This window comes from Oncorhynchus tshawytscha, linkage group LG15 (genome assembly GCF_018296145.1).
Source record: "Oncorhynchus tshawytscha isolate Ot180627B linkage group LG15, Otsh_v2.0, whole genome shotgun sequence".
Lineage (NCBI taxonomy): Eukaryota > Metazoa > Chordata > Actinopteri > Salmoniformes > Salmonidae > Oncorhynchus > Oncorhynchus tshawytscha.
Window position 1 is genome coordinate 13,173,896 of NC_056443.1, and position 21,080 is coordinate 13,194,975.

Sequence of the window (21,080 nt, forward strand, 5' to 3'; positions counted from 1 at the left end):
AACACAAGGGTTAATGGTTGAATATTTACCCATGTCTATTTGCTCTGTAAACACAGCCAGTTTGAGAGCTTTTGATAAAGCCCAGATTTGCAGGTGATATACAAATCGAATCAAATCAAATGTTATTAGTCGCATGCGCCGACAACAACAGGTGTAGATCTCACAGTGAAATGGTTACTTATGAGCCCTTAACCGACAGTGCAGTTTCAAAACATACGGATAAGAATAAGAGATAAAAGTAACAAGTTATTAAAGAGGAGCAGTAAAAAATAACAATACATACAGGGGGGTGCCAGTATATAGTCAATGAGTTAATTAAAGTGACTATGCATAGATGACAAAAGAGAGTGACTGGTGTGGAGAGGGGAGGGTGGGGCAATGTGAATAGTCTGGGTAGCCATTTGACTAGATGTTCAGGAGTCTTATGGCTTGGGGTTAGAAGCTGTTTTAGTAGCCTCTTGGACCTAGACTTGGTGCTCCGGTACCGTTTGCCGTGTGGTAGCAGAGAGTCTTTGACAATTTTCAGGGCCTTCCACTGACACTGCCTGGTATAGAGGTCCTGGATGGCAGGAAGCTTGGCCCCAGTGATGTACTGGGCCGTTCGCACTACCCTCTGTAGTGCATTGCAGTCATAGGCCGAGCAGTTGCCATACCAGGCAGTGATGCAACCAGTCAGGATGCTCTCGATGGTGCAGCTGTAGAACCTTTTGAGGATCTGAAGACCCATGTCAAATCTTTCCAGTCTCTTGAAGGGGAATAGGTTTTGTCGTGTCCGCTTCATGACTGGCATGGTGTGCATGGACCATGTTAGTTTGTTGAAGATCTCAACCTGCTCTACTGCAGTCCCGTCGATGGGAATGGGGGAGTGCTCGGTCCTCTTTTTCCTGTAGTCCACAATCATCTCCTTTGTCTTGATCATGTTGAGGGAGAGGTTGTTGTCCTGGCACCACATGGCCAGGTCTCTGACCACCTCCCTATAGGCTGTCTTGTTGTTGTCGGTGATCAGGCCTACCACTGTTGTGTCATCTGCAAATGTAATGATGGTTTCGGAGTCGTGCCTGGCCATGCAGTCATGAGTGAACAGGGAGTACAGGAGGGGACTGAGCACGCACCCTTGAGGGGCCCCTGTGTTGAAGAGCAGCATGGCAGATGTGTTGTTACCCTTACCACCTGGGGGCGGGCCATCACAAAGTCCAGGATCAAGTTGCAGAGGGAGGTGTTCAGTCCCAGGGTCCTTAGCTTATTGGTGAGCTTTGATGGCACTATGGTGTTGATCGCTGAGCTGTAGTCAATGAATAGCATTCTCACATAGGTTTTCCTTCTGGCCAGGTGGATAGGGCAGTGTGGACTGCAATAGAGACTGCATCATCTGTGGATCTGTTGGGGCGATATGAAAATCGGAGTGGGTCTAGGGTTTCTGGGATGATGGTGTTAATGTGAGCTATGACAAGCCTTTCAAAGCACCTCATGGCTACAGACATGAGTGCTACGTGTCGGTATTAATTTAGGCAGGTTACCTTGGTGTTTTTGGGTACAGGCACTTATGGTGGTCTACTTAAAAAATGTTGGTATTACAGACTCGGACAGGGAAAGGTTAAAAATGTCAGTGAAGACACTTGCTAGTTGGTGAGCGCATGCTCGCAGTACACGTCCTGGTAATCCGTCTGGCCCTGCGGCCTTGTGAATGTTAACCTGTCTAAAGGTCTTACTCACATCGGCTATGGAGAGCGTGATCACACAGTCTTCCAGTACAGCTGGTGCTCTCATGTATGTTTCAGCATCATTTGCCTCGAAGCGAGCATAGAAATAGTTTAGCTCGTCTGGTAGGCTCGTGTCACTGGGCAGCTCTTGGCTGTGCTTCCCTTTGTAGTCTGTAATGGTTTGCTGGTCCTGCCACATCCGACAAGCGTCAGAGCCGGTGTAGTACAACTCGATCTTAGTCCTGTATTGACACTTTGCCTATTTGATCGTTCGTCAGAGGGCATAGCGGGATTTCTTATAAGCTTCCGAGTTACTCCTTGAAAGCGGCAGCTCTAGCCTTTAACTCAGTGCGGATGCTGCCTGTAATCCATGGTTTCTGGTTGGGGTATGTACGTACGGTCACTGTGGGGACGACGTCATCGATGCATTTATTGATGAAGCCAATGACCGATGTGGTGTACTCCTCAATGCCATTGGAGGAATCCTGGAACATATTCCAGTCTGTGCTAGCAAAACTGTCCTGTAGCTTAGCATCTGTTTCATTTGACCACTTTATTATTGATTTAGTCACTGGTGCTTCCTGCTTTAACTTTAGCTTGTAAGCAGGAATCAGGAGGATAGATTTATGGTCAGATTTAAAAAATGGAGGGAGAGCTTTGTATGCATCTCTGTATGTGGGGTATAGGTGGTCCAGAGATATTGTCACTGTGGTTGCACGTTTAACATGTTGACAGAAATGAGGTAAAACTGATTTAAGTTTCCCTGCGTTAAAGTCCTTGGCTACTAGGAGCGCCGCTTCTAGGTGAGCATTTTCTTGTTTGCTTATGGCGGAATACAGCTCATTCAATGCTGTCTTGGTGCCAGCATCTGACTGTGGTGGTATGTAAACAGCTACAAAGAATATAGATGAAAACTCTCTTGGTAAGTAATGTGGTCTGCAGCTTATCATGAGATACTCTACCTAAGGCAAGCAATGGCTTGAGACTTCCTTAGATATCTTGCACCAGCTGTTGTTTACAAAGATAGGGAGCTGTATATCCTCTGCCTCGGGCTCGTCAGAGTCATGAAAGAAGAAAAAGGATTCTGCTAGTCCATGGTGAGTAATCGCAGTCATGATGTCTAGAAGTTATTTTTGGTCATAAGAGACGGCAGCAGCAACATTATGTACAAAAATCGTTAAAAAAAATAAAAAAAAGTTACAAACAACACAGATAAATGAACAAAAAAACACAATTGGTTGGGTGCACAGTTGGGGTCACATAAAACGTCTCCCTTCTGCTCCGGCACCACCTAGTATTCATTAATGTGATGTAATATGCAAATGCCTACAGCCTACCTGCTCGCTCTAATCCCTTTTAATTACAGTAAAATACTATAATACATTTTTTCATACAGTTTAATAGTCACTTTTCCTGTATTGTATTTTGTTTCATTGCTCTGGCATCAAGTTACCGTGAATATCTCAGTAATGTATTGGCACTATCCAGAGATAGTCAGAGATATAACATAAGATATCTTGTTGTAATTACAATTATTTTGAAGACCAATGTATCCTTAACTACAACGCCTGTGCCCGCTCGTGTTACAATTAAAACCAATATTTTACTTGCAAAGAACACTGTATAATATGTCACTATTCCAATAATATACTGTAAATTAAATTACAGTATCATTGTTGGTACCATTATATGGATTACCATAAAATGGATTACAGTAGCTGTACTGTAAAATAAATTACAATAGTTTACTGGATTATTGCAGAGGAAATGTTTTATACTGTATGTAATGTGCAATATCTATTTAGGCTGAATTTACATGGACACATAATTGTTATATATTCTGATATACAGCACATTTGGAAAGTATTCTGGCTCCTTGACTTATTCCACATTTTTTAAGCTACAGCCTTATTCCAAAATGGATTAACTTGTTGTTTTTCCTCATCAAACTACACACAATACCCCAAAATTACAAAGCAAAAACAACTTTTTAGACATTTTTGGAGAAAACAAAACAAAAAACAACAACATTTATACAAGTATTTAGAGCCTTTCCTCAGAAACAAGATTCTTTGGTCTTAAAAAAAACTAGATTTAACTCTTTGACCTGAATGCCAAAAGTCACGTCTGGAGGAAACCTGCCACCATCCCTACCGTGAAGCATGGTGGTGGCAGCATCATGCTGTGCGGATGTTTTTCAGCAGCAGCAACTGGAAGACTAGTCAGGATCGAGGCAAAGATGAACGGAGAAAAGTACTTGATGAAAACCTGCTCCAGAGTGCTCCGGTCCTCAGACTGGGGTGAAGGTTCACCTTCCAACAGGACAATGACCCTAAGCACACAGCCAAGACAACACAGGATTGGCTTCGGGACAATAATCTGAATGTCCTTGAGTGGCCCAGCCAGAGCTCAGACTTGAACCCAATCGAACATCTCTGGAAAGACCTGAAAATAGCTCCCCTTCCAACCTGACAGAGCTTGAGAGGATTTGCAGAGAAGAATTGGAGTAACTCCCCAAATACAGGTGTTCCAGGCTTGTAGCATCCTACCCAAGAAGACTCAAGGCTGTAATCGCTGCCAAATGTGCTTCAACAAAGTACTGAGTAAAGGGTCTGAATACTTATAAAATGTCATATTTCAGTTTATTATATTTGATAAAATAGCAAACATTTCTAAAAATCTGGTTTTTACTTTGTCATTATGGGTTATTGTGTGTAGATTGATGAAGGGAAAAAATATTTTATTTATTTTAGAATAAGGCTGTAAACTATCAAAATGTGGAAAAGTCAAGGTGTCTGAATACTTTCCAAAGGCACTGTACCTTAGTGCCTTGTTGCATATATTATTGTGGAGTCACTACAATGTTGTTGATGCATCCTTAGTTCTCACCCATCACAGTCATTGAACACTGTAACTGCTCACCAATGACCTCATGGTAACATCCCTGATCAGTTTCATTCCTGTCCTGCAGCTCAGTTCAGAAGGACGACTGTATCTTTTCTGGGTTGTTTGATACATAATGAACAGCACAATTATCAACTAGACCATGCTTAGAGATATTCAATGTCTGATTTGATCTACCAAATCACTGCGTTTTTTTTCTGAGGCTTTCGAAAAGCTCCCTGGTTTTTGTATTTGAATCTTGAAGTTCAACACTTGACTGAGGGACCTTACAGATGTTGAATATATGGGGGATCGAGGAAGTGTTATTTAAAAATGATTCCATGTCAATTTAAAAATGATTCCATGTCAATTTAATGTGATTTGTTAAGACAAATTTTTGCTAATGAACTCATTTAGGCTTGCCTAAACAAAGGGGCTGAATACTTTATGCAACAAATATATTTGAATTATTACATTTTTTATTCATTTTTTTTAAGTCACCTTTTTCTTCCACTTGACATTAGATTGAGTATTTTGTTGACAGATTGTTGACAAAATGTTTTATTCATTTTAATACCACTTTGTAACAATAAAATATGAAGAAATCCAAGGGGTCTGAATAGTTTTGCAAGACAAGATAGCTAATTAAAAGGTAAGCTGTGCCTTTTTCCTCAGCACATGCTGTAAATGAGTTCCTTAATCACTGTGTGGATCCTTGTGTATGTTTAAAGTGCTTTAGGAACCAGCTATCCAATGCTAAAACCCTTAAATGTCCATATCCCTGCTGTCATATTGGAAATTAAAGTGTATGTGCATGCCTCTGATTTGATGTCTGATTTTTAGATAGGGAGAGCTATAAAAATGTACTTTACATATCATATTTAGGATACACTTTAACGGTTAACCATGGACACTTGACCTAGACACTGAACTAAGATCTGTTATATTTTTCACCTTGAACAGTTAAGGTTTAGCTTGAGGAAGGGTAGCACCTAGATCTGTGCCTATGGTCATTATCTATGCTGAGGTGCCATAACAGAGCATGTGCCGGGAGTCACCAGAGGGGGCAGCACCTCCCCACAACAACAACAACACTCGTGCCTCCATCCCCTATTATTTGATCCTGGGAAAAACTGACTTATAGATGATGACGACCATCATACCTCTTTTTCTCTCTCTCTTTCTTTCTCTCTCTCTCTCACTTACTCACAGCCCACTGCTCTGCTCCACCAATAATGGAGTGACTTATGGTATTGTTATTGTATGGCAGGCAGACATGCAGATGAAGCAGGCAGCATAAAATGGAAAAGCAATTAGCTTTAGCTAGGTTCAGGGTTGTGTTGCGAGTGTGATGATGCATGTCTCTGGCTCCTGCCTCATTCCTGCGTCACTTTCCTACCCAGTCCTCTGTGTACAGCTAATACAACCACGTCACATGCACTTAGTATACAAAATATTTTACGAACACCATGACATATTTCCATGACTGACCAGGTGAATCCCGGTGAAAGCTATGATCCCTTATTGATGTCACTTATTACATCCACTCCCATCAGTGTAGATGAAGGGGAGGAGACAGGTTAAAGAAGGATTGTTAAGCCTTGAGACAATTGAGACATGGATTGTGTATGTGTGCCATTCAGAGGGTGAATGGACAAGACAAAAGATTTAAGTGCCTTCGAACGGGGTATAGTAGTAGGTGCTTTGTGTACTGGTTTGTGTCAAGAACTGCAACGCTGCTGGGTTTTTCACACTCAACAACTGTGTGTATCAAGAATGGCAACCACCCAAAGAACATCCAGCCACCTTTACACAACTGTGGGAAGCATTGGAGTCAACAGACTATTGGAGGTGCACAGTACTTCATAGAGCCATGGCTACATGGAACTCTATTCCACATCAGGTAACTGATGTAAGCAGTAGAATCGCATTTAAAAAACAGATAAAAATACACCTTATGGAACAGCGGGGACTGAGAAAAGACACACACAGGCACAGACACACACGTGCACATGGACGTTGTATTATAAATATGTGGTGGTGGAGTGGTGACCTGAGGGAACACACTGAATGTGTTGGGTAAGGTGTTATGAACTGTATGTAACGGTCTTATGTTGCTGGACCTCAGGGAGAGTAGCTGCTGGGGATCCTTAATAAATATAAATACAAACATGGGCCAGCATCCCTGTGGAATGCTTGACACCTTAAGTCCATGCCCGATGAAATTGAGGAAAATGTTTGGTATACTCAGTTTCTGTCCTCAATTAGGGACTATGGTTTCAGCAGTCATTATTTTAATTGATTCTGTCATGTCTAACTTGAAGCGGTCAGATTTATGAACAATACTTTAACTCTTAGTGTGTAATGAATTCCGTCTACCTGTAGTGTGTGTGGGAATGCTTACTCAATGTGTAAATTGAGCCATCTTTTAGAGGAGCTGTAATAACTATTTTGATCACTAGTATTACTGTATATATGCAAACTCCCTTATTTAGTTTATAGGGCTTCAATGACTGAGGAAGTTTTACCAGTAGTTCAAGATGACGACACAAGTATGATTTATGTACAAAGAGATTTAATTGAAAAGTTTGTATAAAAAAAAAAAATATCTCCAGATATCCATCATTCATGTCATACAGCTAAACTGAAAGAGAATATCTAACACTAGGCAAGCCACATCATAGTCACTAACTAGAATAGCCCTAGTCAACCAAATAGCCCTATCCAACCCAACATTACCACAGAAAGGACAAAAAAAATATATTAAAAAAATAAATAACATGCATAGCTCTTCCAAATGTAAGTAAACCTTGTTTTATTCCCTTCAGACAACTTCAGTGCATCCATCCAGAATCGAAACAAATTGTGTAAAAGAAAATTACAGGAATGCAAAACAAAAGGCCATGTAAAGATATGCAAACTCTGGGATTTCTCACTCTTAAACATTGACAATAAATAAATAAGCTACAAGAGTGTGGAACGTCTACATGTTCTGAAGAAATGAAAAGCATAGGAAGAAAAAAAACCTGCACAATATTTGTATTGAAAAATAGCCCATGAATATTGCATTGATTGTGCATTTCACACTTAAGCCATGGATACACCAGTTCAGGGCAGGAGATAGTGCCAGCTACGAGATGGGGGAAAGGCAATACATTTAAATAAAATACATTTCCAAGGGGCTAAACACAGATATAATGTAGTTTTTATACACATTCAGAAATGAAAGGATTCAATTTTGAGAAATACAAATGACTGAGGCTATAGTATGAGTGAGCAGCTTAGTAAGGGGGTGCAGTGTGAGTGAGTTGTTTCAAGCATTCCATGGTCAACACATCCCCCCCTCCTATGATCCCTAAGCATGCTGGGTGGTGTAGTTTACCACACTGTTATGGAAGACAACTCATCTCCATCATGACAGGGTGGGATACGTACAAACAAACCAGCCAGAAAGGGTTATAAACAAAACAAAATGACAAAAGCCCCGAGAAGCAGCTTTCAAAAAGGCACTACAAATCAAAATGTTTAAAAAATAAAGTATTCTCCTAGCTCTATGAGAGCAGCCATGTCGGTCTGAATAGGGGGCTTTAAACCAGATGCAATAAACCCACCGTTATAACAAATTAGAAAAGAATAAAGTACAAAATAAATAGTCACTGGTAAAGACCGCCCCAAACAGCAAATGTCCCACATTAGGAAACAATTAATGAGGTATAAAAATAAAAGATCAAAAGGAAGAACTGTAATAAATTATAATAATTCCATACAAAAAAAAAAAAAAAATTCTGCCTGCCCAAGCCATGGTGGGGCATAAGGACCAGAGCCCTTTAAGTCCAGTTAACACCCCCCCTCATGTCCATTCTTTCCTCTCATCCCCTCTTTCATAGGCTCTCCTTGCTGGAGCTTGTGCTAGATATGTCCTTGTTGATGGTCCTCAGCCGGATGTCCCCATCCTCCGTCTTGGAGGATATCGACACTTCCCCAGCCAAGCGCATCCAAGGGTGGTCCAGGATCTGTTCCAGAGTAGGCCTATCTGAGGGCCGTAACGACAGGCACCACCTGATCAGCTGCTGGCACTCTGGAAGGAGGGAGAGGAAAGGGGAAAACATGAATGAGTATTTTATTTTGTGGGAGAATCTCAAGAGGGAGATAGAGGTTTATAGGAACACACAAGAAAATAAAAAAGAAATGAGTGTTAAGAAATATGTTAAGATTAGAAATGTGTGAATTATTGTAGATTGTATATTGGAGGTAGTACACACCATTAGACACTCTCCTCCTGAAGTACAGTCTCCCCTGGAGGATTTCCTCGTCTTGCTCAAAGGGGATGTCTCCACAGACCATGTCATACAGAAGCACCCCTAGCGACCACACCGTAGCAGAGCGCCCGTGGTATCTATGGAAGCGAATCCACTCTGGCGGGCTATATACTCTTGTACCTGGAGGAGAAAAGGCTCATTAGTGATGTTTTACTTCTATAATAGTTATGTTTACTTCTATAATAAACATCAAACCGTTTATTTTGGGCATTTCATGTGACAATAACAGGACTATATTGCAATACTGTAGGATTTTGTAACACATTATAAATTGATATTTAAAAAAAAAAATTCTGATAATGTCTCTATAAAGACTGAACAAGGCAAGTGTAATTCCATGCAAACAAGGACTTATACTGGCATTATAATGCCCCTTTCTTTTCCACAACTCAGGCATGAGTAACTTGGATACCAAAAAAAAAACTTGAGCGCAATGCCAGCTATCACGTGACATGAATCAGCCCAAGCTCAGGTTTCACAACAGATGTTACGTGGCAGCTGACCGAATAGCCATTACCTAGGCTTTGAAATGTGCGTTTCTTGTAACTTAACAGGCAATGATCAACATATAACAATAACCTATTTTACTACACTAGTGTGTTATATTGACTAATATGAGATAATGTAAAGCACCTTAATAAATAACTACATAAGGACAACAAAATGAACATGGCTGATGACGTTACCACCTGAGGAAAACACTTGAGGTACCAAAAACAAACCTCTGCTGTCACAGCGTTGTGGGACACACCCGCCAATACAAGGGGGGGGGGGAGAGAAAAATTACCAGCTGATGATCTAATAATAGTAGCTATCTATACTAAAGCCAAAAATACTCCAAATCTAATAAGGGTAAAACTAAAAGTCAAAAATAGCTGGAGTCAAACAAATATAGCTGAAAGCAAGTCAAGGGTCAGTGCAGACTATCATGCACCTTCAAAAACAAAACCAGAAAATACAATGGAGCCACTGCTTGCCAAAGCACTGAGGAAGGGTAGGGTGCTTACCGTCAAAGTCAGTGTAGACTGTGTCCTTGAGAATCGCCCCTGAACCAAAGTCAATAAGCGTGAGGTCCCCAGTGCGTAGGTCTACAAGCAGATTTTCATCTTTGATATCTCTGTGAACTACTCCGCTGCTGTAGCAATGGCGGACAGACTCCAAAACCTGACGGAAAAATCCCTTCGCAGTCTCCTCGTCCAAAGCGCCCTTCTCAGTTATGAAATCGAAAAGATCCTTAACCAGCTCCGGTCGTTCCATGACAATCAACCAGCCGTCTGGTCGCTCATACCAATCCAGGAGTTGTATAACCCCTCGAAACGACGAACTGACTTTCTTCAATAAAATAATCTCCAAAGGCACGATCACACCATTCTGTAAGAAAATATGAATCACAAATTAGTTGAGTGACCTAGAATCGATTCAAATATCAAACAACGACAACTAGCATGGGTGAAAAACCAAAACAAACCGGAGTGGTGATACTTACAATAGTACCCCATTCGGTCACCCGCTCCTTCTGCACGTGTTTAACTGCGACCTAATTTCGGGGTTAACAATACATATTAGATACATTGTAGCCAGACATGAAGACATACATTGTAGCAACAACTAAATTAGTCAATAACCATGAGATAGATGCCTTGATGGCGCCATGTGCCGAGATCAAAGCATTCCTATTCTTACCGGTGCGTCATCGGAGAACCGACTACCGGCATAGACTGTGCCGAATCCACCGCTGCCGAGCACGGATCCCACCTTGTAAACCTTTTCGAACGGCTCCTTTTCCACTTTAACTGAAGAAACATCAAATTGAGAGCAGATAAGAATAAACGATAGCCACTCGAGTCGCAGCCGTTGACTAGACGGCTTCCAGACAAGTTACTAACTAATATTAGCTATGTTTGTTAATAGATCACCGTTGGCGCACGAAGCCATTCAAATAATTAAACGCACAGGATTTTAGAGTTGATTAAATAATTGTATTTTACTAACTATTGGACGCATTAATGATTGCAATATAAAGCTACTTCACTAAACAGTGCAACAGTATTTCTGGCAATGTACGAAGAATGACAGCGGGTTCGAATCATACCTGGCTGGAGCTGTATTTTCACCGGGTCCATGTTCGAAGGGTTGCAAATGTGTGAGAATGAGCCAAACTTTGACAGCAACATATTCGAACGGAAGACAGAAGAAATCCTTGTTTATCTGAAAAGGTAGATCCCGATCCAATCCTATGGAAATATGATTGAAAAGGCTAACGCTAGCTAATAAATCCAGTGTGCCAACTCCACCCGCCCGTCGCCGTGACTCAAATACAATGCCGCCTCTATCTTTTCCAGATTAGAAACGCCGCGTACAAATAGAATCCTGTATCTTGATTTCTGCACTTGGAAGATTACAGTTTTCTTGAAAGTACTGAAGAAAGGACACTTGCAGAGCTGTTAACTGCAATCGAAGAAGTTTGTAAGAAATCCAAGGGACTGTGTTGATATCACGGAACGGATTTGAGCTCTGGCACAGTCTTTCCCTACCTTTTCTATAACGCCAATATTTTTGGACGAGTGGAGGATGGTTATATCCCTCCGCCCCGAAAGACTACTCGGTATTTTACTGGAATTTGTTTTAATATCCGGCAATAATTAATTGAAATGTAGAGATTTAATATGATGATTCATACAATATATTTTTTTTTTAAAACAACCATTGTGTAATTTATCTTATATAAGGATATGTATACACGAACTACTTTCTCATAGTACGAGACGCCCAATGATCTCTTGTCTGGAGGTTTTGCGCTGTGTTGACAAGCGACCTGGAGAACTCAACCAATAAGATGGTATAATATATTTACCATGTTTTCGATTTGGACCAATCAAATCCTCATTATCATAAAGAGGTGATTTGCGCGCACGTGGCGGGAATTCCGAAACGCCACTTCCTCTGGGAAACACTGAGCGTTCGAGTGGATCGCCGCCTTTTAAAGTGTTTCACAATGGGGATTAAAAAAAAGCGAAGGACACAATTTAGCCAACGAATCTTAAATATTGTTCCTAGAGATAGTGGATATGCCTCTGTAACATTAAAACATAATTTTGGTGAAACCCAATAGTCAGTGGTGGAAAAAGTACCCAATTGTCATACTTGCGTAAAAGTAAAGATACCTCTTAAAACCTCTTAAGGATTAGCCCCTTTTTTCCAATTTTCGCCTAAAATGACATACCCAAATCTAACTGCCTGTATGCATGTTCTTGGTACCATTTGATAGGAAACACTTTGAAGTTTATGGAAATCTGAAAGGAATATAATAGACTATAACACAATAGATCTGGTAAAAGATATGTTTTTATTTTTGTTGCATCATCTGTGACATGAAAAAGAAAAAAACACACATTCAGCTAGGAAGCTGGAGGTGATTTAGATGGTGTCCACAAGACTGATAACTTCAAGAATGAGCAAGCTACATGACATTTAGTATGAAGTCACCCAGGTGTCCCTCATGATTTGCCCAAATGTACCTAAGTGGCCGAATTGGTAAATGTATACATTTTCAAGAACATAACTATAGAAAACATACAAAAAGGCTATGCTAATAAAAATACAAGTTTACACACTCCCAGGAATGTCATACATGATGAATCATTAGCTTCCCTACATAAAAGGTACATACAGGAGAGGCAACAAGAATGCTGATCCAATGTCTCCAAACACAGAAGTGAAATATTTAAGATAAGGGGCAAGTTTGCAGCCAAAGCTGATCTAATGTCATAAGTGAACACACCACAAACGACACACAAAGATTTTTTTTAAATGTACACACTATTTACAATTACAGTATTTAGAACATCCTCTACCCAAGATTTTGCTGCTGGTCCCAAATCCCAAGTCTCTTTCTGCTGTATCATCCTCTACTTGTAGGCTGGCTGGGTATTCACACCTCTAGATGGCTGGGCGGGGGTTTGTTGTGGAGCCAGAGAGAGCAGCCGTCAGACTAAGTGGAGGATGGAGGACTTGAATGTGGTGTCTTTGAAGTCAGTCTTTACCACTATTGAAGATTTTAAAAAATCTGTAAGAATTCATGTTTATTGCTTGTTTTATTGAATCTTTATTTTAGCAATACATCAAATGAACAACACATCTATAAACATATATTATATAGAGTATGAGGAACACTGGTGAAGTGTGTGTTCCAATTTAATTACATTTATATTAACCTTTACTTAACTAGGCAAGTCAGTACAAATTCTTATTTAGAGTGGCACCTACCCCGGCCAACCACAGACAACGCTGGGCCAAGCCCTTATGGGACTCCCAAATCACGGCCGAATGTGATGCAGCCTGGATTCGAACCAGGTGTTAGACCACTGCGCCAGTACAATGTGTATTTTATGTTGACTTTGACATGTTGTGGCTTTCGAGTACCTTCTTTGCTATTCATACACATATTTCATTAGGGATTATATATAGCAATCAAAGAAAATATTTCAAAAATCTTGCAAATTAATACTATGCAACCATTCAAACTGCATTAGCTCGGATTTACAATATAAAATAACATAAACATAAAGACTGGTATTTCATTTACAAGTCTACGGTAACGTCCTCTCCTTTAGCTGTTGTCTAAACCATATTCACTGAGTCAGTGACACTTTTCCGGTAGATTTCTGCTAGAATATCATCCAAAATCTGTATATCTGTCACGTGGGACTAGGTGTGTGTGCAGGAATCAGATGCAGAGAGAGAGTAACAGAGTAAAGTGCTTTACTATTGCACACCAAACTGATAAGCCCAATACACTATACCAGACATCGCAGGACACTATACCAGACAACCCAAAACCACAGGGTGTCCAGTATAGAAAATAAAATACAGCACGACCTAATATGTACACACGTAACAAAAGACAATCCCGCACAAAACAAGGGCGGGTCAAACTACAGGGAAGCTAATTAAACCAAAATACACACAGGTGAAACTAATAAGACAAAACCAACAGACAAACGAAAAAGGGATCGGTAGCGGCTAGTAGGACGGTGACAATGACCGCCGAGCACCGCCCGAACAGGCAGGGGAGCCAACTTCGGCGGAAGTCGTGACAATACCTGGACTTTGATTTAGCTTTTCCAGTATTAGTAGCCATATTGTATGTTAAACATTTACAAAAAACTTAGTTTTCATAACTCACAGCTTCGACATGCTCTTGCATAAATGTCCAAATTCCACTCGACTCGCATAAGCGCGAGTTTAGCTGAAAGATTTTACTTCACACAAAGGGTTTCCACCTACTCATGTAAAGCACAGCTGGTTGGCTATCTAGCTAACTAAGTTTCAAAACAATAGGTTGTCATTTGGACAAAGATACAGTCAATCAAGTGAACACCGCCTGTGTCATCGGCGCGCAACGATGTCATAGTTTCCTGGCTAAAAATGGCTTTCCAGTGGATATACTGAATGCAGAATGATATAGCAAAGGCTGTTTACTTTGTACTGTGTCTGAGGAATAAATAAGAACGTAATTTGAGTGGTTAAAATAACGTTTAGTGTTCGATTTTCACATATTTCTATCTTTGCAAGTTGATTGAGTGAAAATACAAAATCGATTGTGCATACTATATGGACCTTTTTAGGATATGAAAAATGATTTTAGCAAACAAAACTACACTACATTTGATTTCTGAGACCCTTAGGATGACAAATCAGAGCAAGATTTCAGAATGTAAGTAAAGTATTTACCTTCAGATGTGAACGTATCAAACATGTTGCTGTCATACGGCAGTGTAGCCTAGTGGTTAGAGCATTTGACTAGTAACCAAAAGGTTGCAAGTTCAAATCCCCGAGCTGACAAGGTACAAAATCTGTCGTTCTGCCCTTGAACAGGCAGTTAACCCACTGTTCCTAGGCCGTCATTGAAAATAAGAATTTGTTCTTAACTGACTTGCCTAGTAAAATAAAGGTTAAAAAAAATACAAGTGTTTTGTTGTTGTGCATTCTCCTCAAACAATAGCATGGTATTTTTGTTGTTGTAATAGCTAATGTAAATTGGACAATGCAGTTAGATTAACAAGAAATTAAGCTTTCTGCCCATATAAGACACTTATATGTACCACATTTTTTGTTGTTGTTTAAAATGATGTTTTAATCACATTATGATTTAGGAATAACAATCCTGTTAACAGGACGATACAAACAAAGTTTAATAGAAAATGACTCAAGTGAAAGTGATAGTCACCCAGTAAAATAATACTTGATTAAAACCTCTGAAGGATCAGACACTTTTTCTTCCAATTTTCACCTAAAATGACGTACCCAAATCTAACCATTTGAAAGGACACTTTGAAGGTCGTGGAAATGTGAAATTAATGTAGGATAATATAACACATTAGATCTGGTGAAAGATAATACAAAGAAAAACATACATTTTCAAAAAAAAAAATTTAAATGCAAGAGAAAGGCCATTATATGACTTAGGAGTCTAGGCAATTTAGATTTTGGCCACTAGATGGAAGCAGTGTATGTGGAAAGTTTTAGACTGATCCAATGAGCCATTGCATATCTGTTCAAAGTGTGTATTAAGTCTGCCCAAATGTGCCTAATTGGTTTATTGATACATTTTCAAGTACATAACTGTGCACTCTCCTCGGACAATAGCATGGTATTCTTTCACTTTAATAGCTATTGTAAATTGGACAGTGCATTAACAAGAATTGAAGCTTTCTGCCCATATAAGATATGTCTATGTCCTGGGAAATGTTCTTGTTACTTAAAACCTCATCCTAATCACATAAGCGCACGTTAGCTAAACCTTCACACAGGAGGACACCGATCCTGTGGAGGTTAAGTCTAAAAGTATTTGGTTTTAAATATAATGAAGTATGAAAAGTAAACGTAATTGCAAAAATATACTTAAGTATCAAAAGTAAAAGTATAAATAATTTAAATTGACTTCTATTAGGCAATCCAAACGGCACAATTTTCTTGTTTTTATTTAATTGCGGATGGCACAATCCAACACTCAGACATAATTTACAAATTAAGCATTTGTGTTTAGTGAGTCTGCCAAATCAGATGCAGTAGGGATGACCCGTTCTCTTGGTAAGTGTGTGAATTGGAAACCTTTTCCTGTCCTGTTAAGCATTCAAAATACAGTGAGTACTTTTGGGTGTCAGTGAAAATGCATGGAGTTAAAAGTACATCACATCTTTAGGAATGTAGTAGAGTAAAAGTAAAAGTTGTCAAAATATAAATAGTAAGGTAAAGTACATATACCCCCAAAAACTTCAGTACTTCATGCCACTGCCAGTAGTTAAGGTTAATCAAGGATGCGAGGCTATGGAAGCTTGCGCAACGAGTCACCTGTTTAAGCAATGGCTCGTTGCAGGATGAAAGAAGGTACCTGTTATTTTAGCCAACATTCAGTGGCGACCCGTCATTCAGGGCAGAGCCCTACCTGTTTTTTGTAGCCTGTTTTGCATGTTATTTTGGCATTAATACGTGTCGCATATCAGTTTGCAAACAATGTAAAAAAACAAAACAAATAATTGAGTAAATAAAGCCGAATACAAACTTGGTCTCTTTTTTGCTTTGTTGAGTAAGGCAGTTCCGAAATGCAGGTGTTTTAGCCTAGCTCTGTGCTTTCTTCAGTGGTGGGGCAGCCAGCGGAATATGCGGAGCGTAGAGGTTGGTAATGTTCTCTAAGTCCTCTAATTCAAGTCCCTTGGATGCTGCCACAGAGTTACATTGGAAGTGCCCATCCAAGAAGGCTCAAGGTCATTGGCCACAGATAAAATTAAGTAAAATCACATTATATCTACAGTAGCTTTGATTGGACTGATCATGTCAACATTACACTTTCAAAATCTTAGCTAGCATTGTAGCATCATCATGAATCAAGTCGACAATATACTGGGAAATCATTTTCAATCCTTGTCATTTGAAGAGAAATTATGAAAATAAATTATAGATAAAACATAACGGTACTCATCGGCCATTGGATATAAACATTACACAATAAGTTGGATATCGCAAATTCAACAATGAGGAGCTTGGAAGGAATCAGTGGCTAACTGCAAGCATTGCAAAGCAATAGCTAAGAAAGTAATACTAAGTGTATGCTGTGTAGTAAGCTGTTGGTAGCCTATGTGCCACACCCAAATAATTTGGTCCCTTTTCCCCTCATAATTTCACCTACTGTTCTGACTTTGTGGTGGCCTGTCTTAGAAAAATGTAATCATTGAATTTTGTAAAAGCTTTCATTGTCTGCTTATATGCCCCCTTTATTTATCCTATGGTTCTGACTTGGTGTACAGGGATAATACTGTAAGAACGGCCCATGTTCTGAATTCTGTCGATAACATTTCAAAATTGCTGAACAAAGTTATATTGACTACATCCGTCCTAGCTCTCTCATTAATGTCTTAATCGATATTACGGATTGCCTCTTATGCCATAGTTTGTACATTTCAATTGTCAGTAGAAACCACATTTGTTTAAGCAAGTCAGTCATATCAGCTATGTTTTTTTAAAAAGGCAGTAAATGAGACTGAATTATCTGTTTCTCTGCCAGACAAGTCTCTGCTGATAGCCAGGTTTAGCAGTGGTAAGGTGTTGAGACTGCTGTTGGGACTCTGCTGTGACAGCTTTATATAGGCCCTAACAGTTTGTGGTAGAGGTCGACCGATTAATAGGAATGGCCGATTAATTAGGGTCGATTTCGCGTTTTCATAATAATCGGAAATCGGTATTTTTGGACACTGATTTGGATGGTTTTTTTTTTTACACCTTTATTTAATATTTATTTAACTAGGCGAGTAAGGTTAAGAACACATTCTTATTTTCAATGACGGCCTAGGAACGGTTGGTTAACTGCCTCGTTCAGGGGCAGAACGACAGATTTTTACCTTGTCAGCTCGGGGGATTCAATCTTGCAACCTTACAGTTAACTAGTCCAACGCCCTAACCACCTGATTACATTGCACTCCACAAGGAGACTGCCTGTTATGCGAATGCATTAAGCCAAGGTAAGTTGCTAGCTAGCATTGAACTTATCTTATAAAAAACAATCAATCAATCATAATCACTTGTTAACTACACATGGTTGATGACTAGTTTATCTAGCGTGTCATATAATCGATGTGGTGCGTATCATTGCTCCAATGTGTACCTAACCATTTTTTAAATTTTTTAATTTAACCTTTATTTAACCAGGCAAGTCAGTTAAGAACATATTCTTATTTTCAATGACAGCCTGGGAACAGTCTGCAACAGATTTGAACAACAGATTTGTACCTTGTCAGCTCAGGGGTTTGAACTTGCAACCTTCCGGTTATTAGTCCAACGCTCTAACCACTAGGCTACGCTGCCGCCCCACCATAAACATCAATGCCTTTCTTAAAATCAATACACAGAAGTATATATTTTTAAACCTGCATATTTAGCTAGAAGAAATCCAGGATAGGAGGCAATATTAACCAGGTGAAATTGTGTCACTTCTCTTGCGTTCATTGCACGCAGAGTCAGTGTATATGCAACAGTTTGGGCCGCCTAATTTGCCAGAATTTTATGTAATTAGGACATAACATTGAAGGTTGTGCAATGTAACAGGAATATTTAGACTTAGGGATGCCAACCGTTAGATAAAATATGGAATGGTTCCGTATTTCACTGAATGATAGTTTCCGGATTCAGCCATATTAATGACCTAAGGCCTGTATTTCTTAGTGTTAACATGTTATAACTAAGTCTATGATTTGATTTGATAGATCAGTCTGTATGAGCGATGGTAGGCAGCAGTAGGCTCGTAAGCATTCATTGAAACAGCACTTTCGTGCTTTTGCCAGCAGCAGTTTATGACTTCAAGCCTATCAACTCCCGAGATTAGGCTAGTGTAACCGATGTGAAATGGCTAGCTAGTTAGTGGGGTGCGCGCTAATAGCGTTTCAAATGTCACTTGCTCTGAGACTTGGAATGGTTGTTCCCCTTGCTCTGCACGGGTAACGCTGCTTCGAGGGTGGCTGTTGTCGTTGTGTTCCTGGTTCAAGCCCAGGTAGGAGTGAGGAGAGGGATGGAAGCTATACTGTTACACTGAAGTGCCTATAAGAACATCCAATAGTCAAAGGTTCATGAAATACAAATGGTATAGAGAGAAATAGTCCTATAATTCCTATAATAACTACAACCTAAAACTTCTTACCTGGGAATATTGAAGACTCATGTTATAAGGAACCACCAGCTTTCATATGTTCTCATGTTCTGAGCAAGGAACGTAAACGTTAGCTTTCTTGCATGGCACATATTGCACTTTTACTTTCTTCTCCAACACTTTGTTTCTGCATTATTTAAAACAAATTGAACATGTTTCATTATTTATTTGAGGCTAAATTGATTTTATTGATGTATTATATGAAGTGAAAATAAGTGTTCATTCAGTATTGTTGTAATTGTCATTATTACAAATAAATAAATAAAAATTGGCTGATGAATCTGTATCTGCTTTTTTTGGTCCTCCAAGAATCGGTATCGGCATCGGCGTTGAAAAATCATAATCGGTCGACCTCTAGTTTCTGGGCACCATTTGTCACCGTTTATAATAACTCTACCTACATGTACATATTACCTCAATTACCTCGACACCGGTGCCCCTGCACATTGACATTGACTCTGTACCGGTACCCCCTGTATATAGCCCTACTATTGTTAATTACTGCACCTCTTTGTCATGACGTTGGCATGGGGGGTAGGTTTATGACAGTCATAAATACCCCCCCCCCCCTTTTTCCTCTCTCTACCCTACTGAGGTTACATTTGCAAAACCCTTGGTTAACATTCTGAGAGATTCTGGGAACATCAGAAGGGGGGGGGGAGGAATGAACTATATTCTGGCAATCCGATCAATTGAACATATGCGGTGGTACTTAATGAATATGATGTCAGTTTGGTTGTCATCTGAGACATTCTCATCAATGATAAGATGACAAAAACTCTACAGTGGAAAGTCTACACATCAGAGTTATCGGATTCACATGGAATTGTTGTTCAATTTAAATGTTTGAATATGAAATTATTTGTGATGGGATGAAATGTGATTTTAGCTTCTAAAATGTGAGATTTGGGTTTTCATAAGATAGGGCTCTACTCAATCAGTGGCCCGCCCCTGTGAAGAGACATGGGCTATAAAACTTTTCAAACATGCCCTCCTCTCCCTTCCTATATAAGCCCTTGACGACAATATAACCTTCTGTTCCGAGGATGTAGGACGACGGTCCTATGTCAGAATGGTTCAGATAATAACTACAGAACAAAGCCAACATCAGCGTGAGCTTTGGTTGCGAATGGTATGAACTTTGAACTCTTATTCACTACAGAAGTGATACCTCCTAGCCGTTGAGTTAGCAACAGCAGATGCAACGAGGGTTAGGAAGGAACAGACAGAGTATCCCGTCTATCACCCAACGACGTTACTACAACGTATCCAATTGACAACCAGAGACATTCTTCAAAGGACTCGGTTTGGCAACACGGCCTTCCATCTACCACCAACCTACCGAAGCGCAGCTCAGAGTAAATATTTATTGCATTTTCCTTTTCCAAATGGGCAGTAATTTAGAATGCATCAGATACTGTATTTAAGATAGCACAGCTTCTCTCTGTGTCCCTCAGTCTTCCCACTCTTTCACTCAAACCCAGCCCTTTTCCTTTGTGTAACAAGCTGTCATATCTGTTCCGCCCGCCAGGGACGTTTTCCTTTATGACGTAATTTGTAATCAAGTTATGATTTAATTATGTGTATGTGTAATTCTGTGTGATTAGTTAGGTATTTAGTAAATAAATAATTAAACCAATATTTCTGATTCAAATTGTTAGCCAGGGTTCGTGCAGATAACCACGAATTTACAACTTTCAGATGAGACTGAATTAAGACGACGATTGATATTGACTGCTATTGATGTAAAATATTACTAGGTCTTTTAGAGTTTATTCGGAAGATAACAGCTCTATAAATATTATTTCGTGGTGCCTGACTCTAGTTAGTTACATTTACATGATTAGCTCAATCAGGTGATATTAATTATGGAGAAATTATTTTATAGAATAGCATGTCATATCACTTAATCCGGCATAGCCAAAGACAGAACATCTTTAATAATTTGTTTTTCTTATCTCTTACTTTGTTTTAAGGTAT

At 39.6% G+C, this 21,080-nt stretch overlaps 1 protein-coding gene across 1 annotated transcript; it reads right to left on the bottom strand.

The window, feature by feature from the left end:
- Positions 1-7,381: 7,381 nt before the first annotated feature.
- On the bottom strand, positions 7,382-11,460 carry LOC112214430 (serine/threonine-protein kinase pim-3). The gene is made up of 6 exons (XM_024373156.2): positions 10,995-11,460; positions 10,586-10,695; positions 10,389-10,439; positions 9,910-10,273; positions 8,846-9,022; positions 7,382-8,661 (listed from the first exon to the last, which is right to left on the bottom strand). Exons 1-6 carry the CDS (start codon positions 11,074-11,076, stop codon positions 8,465-8,467), a joined length of 981 nt encoding a protein of 326 aa, XP_024228924.1. The 5' UTR covers positions 11,077-11,460; the 3' UTR covers positions 7,382-8,464.
- Between the last annotated feature and the right edge of the window lie 9,620 nt (positions 11,461-21,080).

Bases quoted from the DNA above. Each gene is read 5' to 3' on its own strand.
- LOC112214430 (XM_024373156.2), bottom strand. From the start codon at position 11,076: ATGTTGCTGTCAAAGTTTGGCTCATTCTCACACATTTGCAACCCTTCG. The intron at 10,696-10,994 runs GTATGATTCGAA...ATGTTTCTTCAG, and splicing joins GAAAATACAGCTCCAGCCAG to TTAAAGTGGAAAAGGAGCCG. The intron at 10,440-10,585 runs GTAAGAATAGGA...CCCCGAAATTAG, and splicing joins GGTTCTCCGATGACGCACCG to GTCGCAGTTAAACACGTGCA.